At 39.0% G+C, this 14,490-nt stretch overlaps 1 protein-coding gene across 2 annotated transcripts in view; it reads right to left on the bottom strand.

Annotated features, from left to right (window-relative positions):
* GRID1 (glutamate ionotropic receptor delta type subunit 1) overlaps positions 1–14,490 on the bottom strand; it is a 682,834-nt gene that overhangs the window by 101,148 nt on the left and 567,196 nt on the right. For both annotated transcript variants that reach the window (XM_032312358.1, XM_032312359.1), the window contains exons 9-12: positions 13,428–13,529; positions 11,798–11,995; positions 8,185–8,509; positions 6,830–6,968 (exon numbers count right to left, since the gene is read on the bottom strand). In XM_032312358.1, the coding sequence (XP_032168249.1) occupies positions 6,830–6,968; positions 8,185–8,509; positions 11,798–11,995; positions 13,428–13,529 (764 nt within the window). The remainder of the gene's footprint in view (positions 1–6,829; positions 6,969–8,184; positions 8,510–11,797; positions 11,996–13,427; positions 13,530–14,490) is intronic.

Genomic DNA, 14,490 nt, shown 5'->3' on the forward strand with positions numbered 1-14,490 from the left:
GAACGCTGAACATCATAAAAACAATTTAGAATGCATAAGTAGACATGAAAGAAGATTAAATACATTTATATTATATTACCTGTCAATTGTCTGCCAATATATTGGAAACCTTAATGAAATGAACGAATTCCTAGAAACATACAATCTACATTTAAAGAAGGATGAATTGCAATCTTCCTCAAATTCTTATCCCAAAATTTAAGAGGATGGAACACTTCTTTTTTTTTTTTTTTTTTGGAGTTTTTCAGAATAAATGTTTATTTAAGAATTAAGGAAAAACAGAAACATTAAAGCATAGGAATACATCGACTGAATACAAGTGTCTCGTTTGGAACACTTCTTAACTCATTCTATGAGGCCAGCATTACCCTGACACCAAAACCCCAAAAATATACTACAGGAAAAGAAAACTGCAGACCAATATTCCTGAGTAATGTGGATGCAACAATCTTCAACAAAATACTAGGAAACTGAATTCAACTGCATATTTTTAAAAAATTACACACCAGGACCAACCAGTATTCATTCTTGAAACACAAGAATGGCTCAGCATACAAAGATCCGTTAGTATAAAATACTATGTTACCCAAATGAAGGGCAAAAAAAACCCACATCATCATCTCAGGGCAGGAAAAGCACTTGATAAAATGCAATACCCTTTCATGATAAAAACTCAATGGACTAGGAAGGAAAGGAAGCTATGTTGATATAATAAAGGCCAGATATGAGAAACTCAAAACTAACATCTTACTCAAAGCTTTTCCTCCAATGTCAGGAACAAGACAAGAACACCCACTTTTACCACTTCCATTCAACATCGTCTGGAAGTCATAGACAATTAGGCAAGAAAAAGAAATAAAATATTTTCAAATTGGAAAGAAAGAAGTAGATGTATATCTGCTGTCAGACATTATGACCTGATATGTAAAAAACCTTAAAACTGGACACACAAAACAATGAAAACTAACAAATAAATCAGCAAAGTTGTAGGATTAAAAAAAAATCAATGCACTAAAATCAGTCGCATTTCTATACGATAATAATGAACAATCTGGAAGGGGAAATACAAAACCAATTCTAATTATAATGATATCAAAAAGAATAAAATACCTAAGAATAAACTTGGCTAAAAAGGCAAAGACATGTATACTGAAAACTAAAAAATGTTTCTGAAGGAAATTAAACACACAAATAAATGGAAAGACATCTTATGTTCCTATGTTCATGGATTGAAAGACTTCATATTCTTAAGATGTCAATACTACCTAAAGAAATCTACAAATTCAATGCAATCTCTACCAAAATCCCAATTATGTTTCAAGCAGAAATAGAAAAATCTATTCTAAAATTTCCCCTACTGGGTGTGGTACATAAATAATGAATTCTGGATCACTGAAAAGAAATTTAAAAAATAAATAGAAATTAAAAAAAAATAAAATTCCCCCTCAAGGAACCCCAAATAGCCAAAACAATTTTTGAAAAAGTATAAAGTTGGTGATCTCAAATTTCCTGAATTCAAAATGTACTATAAAGCTATAGTACTCAAAATTGTGTAGTACTGATATGAAGACAGACACATAGACCAATGGAATAGAATAAAAAGCTCAGTATACTATCCCATATATGTTCAAATGATTTCAAACAAAGATGTTGAAACCATTCAGTGAGGAGACGGCAGTCTTTTTAACAAATGGTGCTGGGAAAACTGGGTATCCTCATGCAAAAGAACAGGCATCTGGGTGGCTCAGTCAGTTAAGCATCTGCCTTCAGCTCAGGTCATGATCCGGGATTCTCAGGCAAAAGAATGAAGCAGGACCCTTAACTTACACCATGTACAAAAATTAACAAGATGGATCAAAGACCTAAATGTAAGACCTAAAACTATAAAACTCCTAGAAGAAAACATATGGGAAAGGTTTTATGACATTGGATCTGACAATAATTTCTTAGATATAGCAATAAAGGTAAGGTGACAACAAAAAATAGATAATATGGACTTCATCAAAATTAAAAACTTCTCTGCACCCAAGGATACTACAACAGAATTAAAAGCCTACCCATAAAGTGGGAGAAGATATTTACAAATCAATATCTGATGAGAGATTGATATCTGGAATATACATAAAAAACTATAACTCAGTAACAAAAACAACCCACTAAAAATGGGCAATAGACTTAAATAGACATTTCTCCAAGAAGATATGCAAGTGGCCATAAACACATGAAAAGAGGGGCGCCTGGGTGGCTCAGTGGGTTAAAGCCTCTGCCTTCGGCTCAGGTCATGATCCCAGGGTCCTGGGATCGAGCCCCGCATCGGGCTCTCTGCTCAGTGGGGAGCTTGCTTCCCCCTCTCTCTCTGCCTGCCTCTCTGCCTACCTGTGATTTCTGTCTGTCAAAAAAAAAAAAAAAAAAAACGAGAAGATGCTCAACATCACTAATTATTAGAAAAATGCCAATCAAAACCAAGATGAGATACCACTTCATACCCATTAGGACAGTTATAAAAACAAAACAAAACAGAAAATAAGTTTGAGTGAGAATGTGAAGGAACTGGAATCCTTGTGAGTTGGTGGGAATGTGAAATGGTGAAACTGCTGTAGAATATGATAAAGTAGTTCCTAATGAAACACAGAATTACCTTATGATACAACAATTCTACTACTAAGTATTTACCCAAGTATTAATTTAAAAGCTCCAAGAGTAGTGAAAGCAGGAACTTGAACATATATCTGCACTCGTGTTTATGGCCAAAGGATGGAAGCAACACAAATGTCTCTCCACAGATGAATGTATAAACAAAATGTGGTATATACATACAATGGAATGTTATTTAGCTTTAAAAAGAAGGAAATTCTGACAGATGCTACAACATGGATAAAACTTTAAGACATGCTAAGTGAAATAAGCCAGTCATTAAAGGATAAAAACTGTATTATTTCACTTATATAAAGTACCTAGAGTAGTCAAACTTATAGAGACAGAAAAAAGGATGGTGGTTTCCAGAGTCTGGGGAAGTGGGGAAGTGAGGAATGGAGAGTATTATATAGACTTTCAGTTTTGTAATATGAAGTGTTGTAGAGATGGATGGTGGTAATGTTTACAGAACAATGTGAATGTACTTAATGACATTAAACTGTACACTTAAATATGATTAAAATAAAATTTGTTATGCATATTTTATCACAATTTAAAAATTAAAGTTAAAAACTATAAACATGCATTTTAATAATACATTCTAATAGCTAAAGTTGTTTTAAAACAATAAGGAAGCTTATTCAATAAGTAAAAAAAAAACAATAAAAAATAACAATTTAAAAATTGAATATAGAAGATTATCCATTGAATAAATTGGAGAAAAAATTTTAAGTACTTCCAAAAAAGTAAGGAATCAGACAGCTTCAAAAAGGAGTTGTTGGGGGCAGAGGTGGAATGGAACAGAGTGATACAGGAGAAACATTTTTTAATACTATTAAAATAAAGTTGGCTAATAAGATTGTTATAAATTAAGATATTAATTGGCATGCCTAGGGCAACCACTAAAAATATAACTTAAAAACATATATAGTAAAACAAACAACAGGGGAATTAAAATGATATACAGAATGTATCTACTTAATATTAAAAAGAAAAGCAATAATGGGGGAAACGAGGAACAAAATAGGTATGACATAAAGAGAACAAACAACATGGCAGAAGTGAGTTCTTCCTTACCACTAATTACATTATATATAAATGGGTTAAATGCTCCAATTAAAATAGAGGTGGATAGAACAAATTAAAAAACATAATTGAAATATATGTTGTATGAAAGTGACTCACTTTAGATTCCAAGACAAACAGATTGAAAATTAAAGAATAAAAAAATATTTTGTGCAAACAATAACCAAAAGAGAACTAACTAGCTGAAGTAAACATTAATGAAAGTTTTTATGAGACAAAAGAAGGACATTATACAATGATAAAAGGGTCATTTGATAAGAATATAAAGCACAATTAGAAACATATATATACCTAACAATAGGGTCCCAAAATATATGAATCAAAATTGATAAAATTGAAGGGAGAAATGGGCAGTTCTGTAAAAAATGACTGGAGACTTTCATATCCCACATTCAATAATTGATAAACAACAACAGAAGATCAGCAAGTTAATAGAAAACATGACAACACTATAAACCAACTAGACTTGAAGAAGAAATAGACAATATGAATTGCCCTATAGCTATGAAAATTTTAATTATTAATTTAAAAGCTCCAAGAATATGAAATCTCCTAGATGGTTGCCCTGGAGAATTATACCAAACATTTGAAGATAAATTAACACCAACTTTATATAATCTCTCTCAGAAAATAGAAAATGAGCAAAGACTTCCTAAATCATTTTACGAAGCCAGAGTTACCCTGAAACCAAAACTAGACAGAAACAGCACAATAAATAAAAGTGCAAATGAATATCTCTCATAAATTTAGATGCAAAAATCCTCAACCAGAATATCAGCAAACAGAATCTTTAAAATACATTAAAAGAATCATAGGTCATGACCAGGTGAGATTCATTCAAGGTACACAACATTTGAAAATCAATCAGTGTAGTCTTATCCTATTAGTAGGCTAAAGAGGAAAAATCATATGGTCATGTCAAGCAATGTAAAAAAAAAAAAAGCAGTTGAAAAAGCCAATACCCATTCATGGTAGTCTCAGCAAGTTATGATCTATTGGTTTAATGCAATTTCAACTGTAATTAATGTAATTCCTATCAAAACGATGGAAATTTTTTTTTGTAAACATAGACAAGCTTATTCTAAAATTTATGTGGAAAGATGCAGGCCGTACAATAATTAAAACAATCTGAACAAAAGAAAAAAGAATGGGAGTAATCACTCTGCCCAATATTAAGGTTTACTCTGCAGCTATAGTAACCAAGACAGTGTGGTATTGATGAAGGGATAGGCACACAGATCAATAGAACTGAATGGAAAACTCAGAAATGGACCACATATACCCAACTGATTTTTGACAAATTACAAAAGCATCTCAATGAAGGAAGGACTGCTTTTCAATAAATGCTGCTAAAGCAAATGCTGGCAAAGATGCAAAGAAACTGGATCATTCCCACATCACTAGCAGTAATACAAAATGGCAGAGTCAGTCTGGAATACAGTTTGATAGTTTTCTTAGAAAGCATATTTTTTTTATAAAACATGCAATTACCACACAACCCAGCAATTGCACTGTGGAACACAAAAACTTGTGATCACACCAAAACCTACACACAAATATTCATTGTGGCTTTATTCATAATTGCATAAAAGGGAAACAACCTGGATGTCCTTCAGTGTGTGAACATTTAAACAAGCTGTGGTACATGGGATACTACTAAGCAGAAAAAAGCAATGAATGCCTGAGACACACACCAACCTGGATGAACCTCCAGAGAATGATGCTAAATGATAACGGCAATCCAAGAGCTATAATTCCATCTATATAACATACTTAAAATGACATATTAAAGATTTTTATTTATTACTTATTGATTTTACAGAGAGAGAGAGAGAATATGAGTGAGCGGGGGAGGGGAGCAGAGGGAGAGGGACAAGCAGACTCTGTGCGGAACATGAGCCTAGAGCAGGGCTCGATCCCTACACATGGGTTAAGACTGTGTAGAATCCAATGTGCGCACGTGCACACACACACACTCGCACACGCAGAGAAATAAGTACAAGAGAAGAAATCTGAATAGAATCAGTCAACTGTATTAATGTTGATACCCTGGTTGTGATAAAATACTATAGTTTTGCAAAATGTAACCATTGGGAGAAACCAGTTAAAGGATATTATAAGATCTCACTGCATTATTTCTTACAAATGCATGTGAATCTATAATTATCTCAATAAAAATGCCAACTAAAAAATAAAACTGGATAACATCATACTAAATATTGAATCTTGGCCAGAGTCTGAACTCTTTTAAATAGGCTGTTGGGAGCCATAGAAGCTGGTTAAGTATGGATGACCAGTTAGGGCAGTAGATAGAAAGCATCCCTGTAATGATAGTGAGTATGATAAAGGAGAAATTACATAACACTATAATTAGGGATCAAGTGAGAGGTGATATTGAAGCCAATATTGTACCGAGGAAATGTAGACTATATCTGTGCCTTTTGTCACTTTAGTAACCACATTTCCAATACCCCTTCACTTTGTCCAAGTTCTCTTGCAATTCATACAGTTTGTGGAAATCTGCTCCAAAACACAAAGGCATTCCCAAGTTATTTCACTATGTTGAACTAATTCTTTCATGCCATATTTTTAACACTTTGGTAAAACAAAGAAATGTTTTTATTCCCTGGCTTCGGTAATTTTATACTTTAATGAATATAAGTAAAATAAGTTTTCTAATCACTGTGATAATGACATGTTTTTAAAAATAATTTTAAGGTGTCTGAAGATATGAAAAAATACCTTAGACTTGTGGTCTTAATTAATTATAATTTAATGTTTAGAAAATTTTGATTAAATAAGTTTGTAATCAACATTTAAATGCCTGAGGAAATTTAATTTGTTAATTTTTAATGTTTTGATTTCTTAGTCTTATAAGCAGCATTTAAATGTTCAGAGAAGTATTATTTAATTCATTTATGCATTTATATAATTGTGTATGAAGTAAACTACAAGAGGAGTGGTGCTCTTCATTCATTTAAGAGGACGATAATCAAACTGCAAATCTGGGATCTAAGTCCGTCTGCCTCCATGACACTAGGCTGCATTCTGCCTTTACAGCTTTTCGGAGCTGAACGGTCCCACACCTGGAAGGAGGAATGGATCTTACCTTATGGGGTTGTCCATCCTGGACACTGTGAGGAATGCCGCAAGATTCGCCGTGTAGGAGGAACACACAATGAGGGTGAAGAGCCACCAGCTCCCCATCACGATGCGCATGGCCATGGAGTTCACTGAGGATTCGCCACCTACAGGAGGCCAGCAAAATGGATTGGTCCTGGGCTTCTGCTCTACCCTGCATCCTCCCACCCCCGCCAGAAATGCTCTAGCTCCTCCACCCCGCCGCCTGGCTTAGGGAAACACCACTGGAGTTGGGGTGGGGAGCAGGGAAGTGAGTTCCTGGCTAGTTATCGGGGATGGTGACAATGCTGGGAAAGATTCCAAAGACCACCAGTCTTTGAAAGGGATGGAAGACCACCAAATACGAAAAATCCAGAATTGGCCTTTTAGTGATGTGATGTTTGTCAAAACACCAAAGGTAGAGTTCTGAATATCAAAATCTTCCAGTTAGAAGATTCTATCTCCCTGTGTTGCCTACTTCCAGGGCTGCAATCTGATGTAAGATCCTTTTTCAGTTTCAAGTTCATAGAGAGTAGTCTCAGGAATTCTGTAAATATAGAATTACCTCCTACCTGGAGGGTTCCCTAGCTTTCTTTTAAACCTCAGAAATGAGATCTCGCTTTTATTAATATTCAGCCCTCACTGGATGACTTTTTTCCTAGGATTTTCAGAAACCATTGCCTGTGACTTGCAGTCAGTAGCTGCCCCATGGAGGCCAATTATTTCTCCTCGGTCCCTTAGGTGGTAGCAGAAGAAAGCATTTCACTGACTCTTCTTACATAACCTTGCAAACAGGCAATACATGTTTTGCCATGGTGCAAACAAGGCCAACACTCACGTTAGGAACTTTGCAATTTGTTGCTTGGGTCAAAACTGCAAGATCCTCTAACTTATCAAGTGCTCTCCAGACTTCACGGAGAAAAGAGACTCTGTATCTCAAGGATGGATGGAGGACTGCTTAGATGACTGCAAAACAATTGTGACTTTTTTTTTCTATTAAGATTTCAAATTTAAGCAAGATTCAGTTTCATCTGACAACCCCATGTGCATAACAATCAACCTAATGTGGGAGGGGAGAAAAGTACAAAGCAGAACTCCAAAGTTAATTTTATCTAAAGCGGAGAATCGGGCTTTGAAGTTGAGTTCCTTGTCACTTCATTTAATTTCTACCTGATATTACTCAGAGAAATCGGGTACAGACTGATATTAGTACTGTCCTAGAGATTAAATAAAATTGTATTTAAAATGACTTTGCCAAAACGCATCTAAGAACTCTGCCAATGGGCACGTTCCTCCAGGCCCCTGGGAAGATGTGACTGCAACATCAGGAAACCAGGAATGTACCTTGCTGTACAAAGGCTCCGTAGACAATCCAGATGGCACTGTGCAAGGTGGCCGAAGCGGACGGTCGGGGCTGGGCAACACTCTGAGCCCTCACGGCCTGGATCCGGTTCAACACAAATATCAGCACGCCCACCACAGGGATGGCGGCCGCAATGCAGGCCCACACGGCAAAATCAAACGGAGCAAAAAGAGAGAAGATGCTTATTTTCTCCTCTGGCTTCTTGATTAGGATCCCCACCGAATAGTCCATGTACCGCTTGCTGAAGTCCACAACGCTCTCCCTCTCCGGGGTGATCGTGATGGCGGAGATGGCCAGGTCTGCCCTCTGAAAGGCAAAACCAATTCATCAGACAGCAGTCCTCAGCTTCCTGCTGGGGCCCACCCTGGGGCAAGGGCTGCCCTCTACTTTTTGGGTTGTTCTGTCCAGAGGAAATGGATTCAAGAGGTAACACCCTGCGACTGACCTTGAATACTGTAAAAAAAAAAAAAAAAAATTCAACATTGTCTGTTTGAATTGTAGTTTTCCTTTACTTTCTTGTTATCCTCACAAACTTTCACTCTCTTCTTTCTCTTGCCAGTATTTCCCTCTTCCCCATCCCTGGCCCCAACCAAGAAGTCCCTTCTATCTTCTTTTAGGCTTATCTGCATCCTTCTATACTGCCATCAAGCCTTTCCAAACTCTCTTTAGCCCACATGGATGTCTCCCTTTCCTGAGACGCTTTGGAAGTTTTATGGTGAGTTGTACAACTACTTGAAATCTCATTAATGTCACAGTCCCTGGTTATTTTATATGTAAACTCTATGCCAGAGAGCAATATCCTCCAAGAAAAAAAGGTTATCTACTTTTCTTGACCTTCCATGGCCCTTAATTCATGGCCTCTCAAACATACGGGTTGATTCTTCATATAGTAAAGCCGCGTTGGGAGGGGACTCTCTGGGCATGCCTCACTTTGACCCCAAAAGAACCTTATAAGACTTTTGCTTTCCAAGATGGGCTTAATTTTAAAAATAGACAAAGACTCCATTAAGATGGAACTAGACTGTGAGATTAAAGCAGCCAAGACTGGTGGAGGTTAGGATAATTAAGACTAGATGGATAATGGTGGGCAATAATAGGCCAGCATTCCCCCTGTTCAACCACAAGAGAACCAAAATATGCAATGATTATCCTGATCTTGACTCTTGTACTTCTAAGTAGGAGATACCATCAGAAATAAGTTTATTTTAGGGGCACCTGGGTGGCTCAGTTGGTTAAGCAGCTGACTCTTGGTTTTAGCTCAGATCATGATCTTGCAGTCATGGGATAGAGCCCCAAGTCGGCCTCTGTGCTCAGCAAGGGGTCTGCTTCAGATTCTCTCTCCCCCTCCCTCACATCGTGCGTGTGTCTCTCTCTCAAATAAACAAAATCTTTAAAAAAATAAATTGGGAAAACATACATAAAAACATTTTATCAGAAAAAAATTTTATCAGATTTAATATGTGGGCTAGAGGGGCAGATGTATTGATGTTAACTAAAAAATCCAAAAAATAAATAAATAAAATAAGATAATAAACGTGAAATCCAACAACCTATCTAGAGTATAAAGAAAAAATGCTGGAGGTAATGATGGTGAAGCTCTCCTGTAGAACTGTCACATTTGCATCTCTGCTTGTTGCCTCTCTTTTCAAAAACTCAAGATCCGGAGATTTCTTTTTAAAGATTTGGGTCATTCAGAGCATATGTAAGGGCTAAGAAGAGATCTAGTGGAACAAGATAGCTTTACAACATAGGAAGAAGGGAAAGTAATTTATGAAGCCAGGTCCAGAAGAAGGACAAAGGGATTGACTTACGACACAGGAAGAGGGGTGACCTGTAACACAGGGAAAAACACTTCACTTCTGAACCTGGAGTATGAGCAGGTGTCTGCAGATGTGAATTTTACAGGTAGTTGAAGTAGTTATTTCAAGCCCACAAATCTTCATTTCTTTGCCTAATACAGGAGCACTTTGTTTTAATTTAGGAGAAAAGACTTTTGGATTGCTTGAAGAGAAAGACAAACTTTGAAACAGTCTCTAAGGAATACAGCCAAGGGGTCCAACAAGTTAAGGAACTTGGCTGTCCTGAAGGCCTACCTGAGTTTGAAGCCCACACACTATTCATATATCCATCTAGGCAAATTTGTGATTTTCTTCTCTAATTGTATGTAGCAACTTGGAAGTCAAAGTCAGAGGGTAGATAATATAATCAAGTCAGAGTTTCAGTACAATAAGAAACTAAGAACAAAGAGAATTACAAAAGATGAAGGGAACAGGATTATCTGGTCGAACACCAAGGGCACACCAGGCAGGAAAGGATGCAGTATCCCAAGGTATCAGAAATCTTAAAGAAAGATGAACCTCAAATACATGTACTAAGTGGAAAGGGCCAGACACAAAAGACCACATATTGTAGGACTCCATCTACATTAAATGTTCACAAAAGCAAATCTATGGAGATAGGAAATATATCAATGGTTGCCTAGGGCTGGAGTTGGAATGGGATTTCACTGTAAATAAGTGTGAAGGATCTCACTGGGTTGATGGACTTACTCAAAAACTAGATGATGATGATGGTTGCATAACTCAGTAGATTTCCTAAAAGTCACTGAATAGTATATTCCAAAATGGGTGAATTTTTTATATAAATTAGTACTGCAGGAAATTTTCTTTTAAAGCTTAGGAGGAACTGGAGATTGTGTCTGCGTTTACGGGTTTATAAAGCAAAGGACCTGTGTTCTAGGAGCAAAGGTTCAAAAGACTCAGGACAACAAGTCATAGTCATGGAGTGGACAGTGATGGTAACGCATAAGATGCTGACAAAATGCATGGGGTCGGGCACTGACATGGAGCACAAACCAAGATCTTGGACAGCGAGGCAGTCAAAACACTGGGAGCCCACAGTTGGCCCCAGAGATGTCTGCAATGTCAAAGTTGGTAGCAGCAGCAACAGCAGAGAGAGAGAATTTGAACAGATGCCACCATCATAAATGACTACCAGGAAATAACCCAGAGGACATGGGATGATGGGGTGGGGATGGGGACACAGTGAACAGGCCTCATATCATGAGCATGAGTCTCAATGAAAACCCAGGTTGTAAGGAAAGAGGAAGTGTCATTATCTGAAATTAATCTAAGGAGCTGGGAAATGTATCACAACATTGAAGACACATGCACACACTCACACATACATATGAACTTGTGTATACACACCCCTGCTGTAGGCCATGAGGGAGAAAAGAATAAGCCCTCACTCATACCTCCTGTGAGAACCAAGTTCCTGTTTCAGCCTAAACGTGTGGGTGGGTTACAGGAAGTGTGTATGACAGAGCAGACTCAGTGGACAGGCTTGAAAGGAATGGCAGCAGTGGGCACAGAAGGAAAACAGAGTGCCAGGGAATGAGAAAATTAGAGAATAGGAATGGGTATGATGGGGAGGGGTGGGTTGAAGAAAAGAGAGCTCTGATGAGTGAAGAGTGGTAAGCTGTGATCTCCTTAGCTAGTTCCACAGTCCTAACTGCCTAATGGGCCAAATTTAGATATCACCCTAGAAGCAGACTAGGGTACCCTTCCCCATGACCCTGCTTTTGGGACCTACCTTGCTGATGAGCTCCCCGATCATCCCGTTCCAGGAGGTGTTATGGAGCTGGTGACCATACCTGCCATCGGGGGCCTGGTAAATCTCATATTTGAAGCCCAGAGCCTTGGCCAGTGCATCCAGGACATCTATAGAGAACCCTTTGTAGCGCTTGGGCTGTCCAAGGATGTTCTCAGCCACCATCACGAAAGGCTCTTCCTGAGGACAACAGAATGGATGTTCTTCAATTAAATAACAGGTTATTAACACACATGTTTCCAGGGGATTGTTGGAGCGACTAATGTGATGAATCATAGCTCTAGAATGTTTGAGATCATGGGCATGTATTTACCCAATTTTCTCCTGGAGTCTGAACATCTCTGCCCTTTTTTTTTTTTAAAAAGCAGTTTATGGACACTCAGAGCACAGCAGATAGGAAGATCCCTCCAATCAACATATTGATGGAGGAATGGAGATTTACCTGTTCTGTATGATGCTATCCCAGCCTCTGCTCAGAACCCTATAGCCAGAATGACATGATTTGTTTTCATTCCTTTATTTGTGACATTCAGGACTCTGTCCTTAGGAAATACCATAATTCTTCAGGACCCACATAAGAAATGTGGTGACTTCTCATCCAGGATAAAGAACGACAGTAAAAGCTCTATAACATTAGATTGAGAGAAGACGGTATTACATCTATCAGATTGTACTAGAAAATGGATTCTGATTCATGGGAGAAGGTCACACCGTATGTCAAAGGACAGGACAGAATTAAACCTCGCAGTTCCCAAGCCCAAAGCCACATATACACATTTTGTGCTGTGTCCTGTGCACTCCTGTAGGGCATGGAAAACACCTCAGCCTTCCCCACCACAATCCTATAAAACTGAACAAGAAGGGGGCTTTTGGCAAACAGCCCCAGAGACTAGATCTCAGTTTAACAGGGGGCCTGGGGGGGTATGTATAATGCTTATTCCGTGATGTGCACACAGGGAATGCAGGACACTGTGGCCAAAGGGTTCTAGAACCAAGGAGATGACAATGCCTGATGTGACCGAGGGGACATTTGAACCAGGTCTGACCAGTTAATAAGAGGTAAATCGAAAATATCTCCTAGGGCCCTGGAAAGGTGAAGGAAGAAATTGATAGGAAGATGATTCTAAGGTCTCTTAAAGATGTAAAAATCCATGATGCCAGGACAACTATGCAGACAAATGGCAATAAAGGGTCTTTGTTATGAAGCTTGTGTCACATGGGGCCATCAGGAGAACCAGAGGGGTGTGTTCCGCCAAGCAACTGTCCAGGGACACTGGCTATGAGCAAAGCTCTCCTAAGGACCAGCAGTAGGTCAAGATACTGGTTATATCCAGGAACGTGTAGAGTTGTGCCTGCTTGGAAGCTTAGCCGTGGTTCCAGATCGGTAATCCTCTTCTAGAGCAGCCCAGTCACCTCCGGTGGAAGGCGCTGGGGCAGAATCTCCAACATTACTCTTCCTTCGTTATTTGCAAAATTATTTGCCATAAAGGCCTTATGAACACTTGAGCCATGACACAAGATCCCCTTTTCTCCAAACCCAGCATTAAGCCAAACAGAAGCCTCTGGCTCGAAAGCCTGAATGGTAAACTCCCCAATATGCCCATGATCCTACCAAGACAGTCACCACTTTGAGAGTCAGTCCTTGGAGGCGGCTGCCCATGGGCCTCTCTTGCAGGCTGCCATTCAGGCCCTTCTCTGAGTCCCACGTCGCCAGCTGTGGAGGAAAAAGGGAGTGTGAGGGACAGAACGGGCACCTGTGTGCACCTCAGAAACTCACTTCTCAAACTGGGGTCCTGAATCAGGCAGCTAGGAGGACAGCAGTCCCTTAAAACCTTCAAAAGAATAAAGGTGTGGCAGAAAGTTCCACTTGCTCCATTAGCCTGTCTGGAACTTGAGGACTTGCCACATCTTTAAAATAAAACCAATTGGTAAGAACTTGTTTCTAGAATGAATATTTCTAATTTTATTATGTCCACCCACTGAGGTCATGTCACCGTGTCTCCCACAAAGTGTCTTCTTTCTGTAATTACTCCTTTGACTTGCCCAGGCCAGATGGCCCCTTGGGTTCACCCATTGCTGCCACCAGGGCAGGATGAGACTCAGCAGGGAAGCAGGTAACAAAGGTGCCTTTCTGTGGCTTGTCTTACACCCTGATGCCTGCTGCAAGCGGGGTTAAGAGCTCCCTGCCTGTCTTCACTGTAGGGCAAATTTCATAATTTTTCCTTGATAAGGAAGGCCTGCAGAGCCTCTCCCAGAGCCTGATGCATCTCTGAGAGGGCCCCCCAAGCTGGTTATGGAGCCCCTCTGCTGGCTCAGGAACAATAGGAGACACACATATTCTCCAGACTGCTTCCCCTCGCTGCATCTCGGCAGGGCCCGGGGGGAACCACGATGAACTCCTTATCTGATCAATGATTCTCAATCACTAATTGGTGAAATGGAACAAGAAAAAAAAAAAGCAGATATGAGCCCCCATCTCAACTTAATCAGGATTTCAGCACTTAGGCATGGAGAATTGTAATGCTTCACCAGCGGTCCTCATTGAGAAACCCTGTTCTTCTAGGTTACTGCATATTAGATTCTCATAAGAAGGCTTTTAAAGCATATTGGAGGTGGGGCCTCGCCCCCAGAGGTTTGAATTTAATTGGTCTGTAGTGGGCTAGATAGGAATATTT

The sequence above is a fragment of the Mustela erminea genome, chromosome 14 (assembly GCF_009829155.1).
Source record: "Mustela erminea isolate mMusErm1 chromosome 14, mMusErm1.Pri, whole genome shotgun sequence".
Taxonomy (NCBI): domain Eukaryota; kingdom Metazoa; phylum Chordata; class Mammalia; order Carnivora; family Mustelidae; genus Mustela; species Mustela erminea.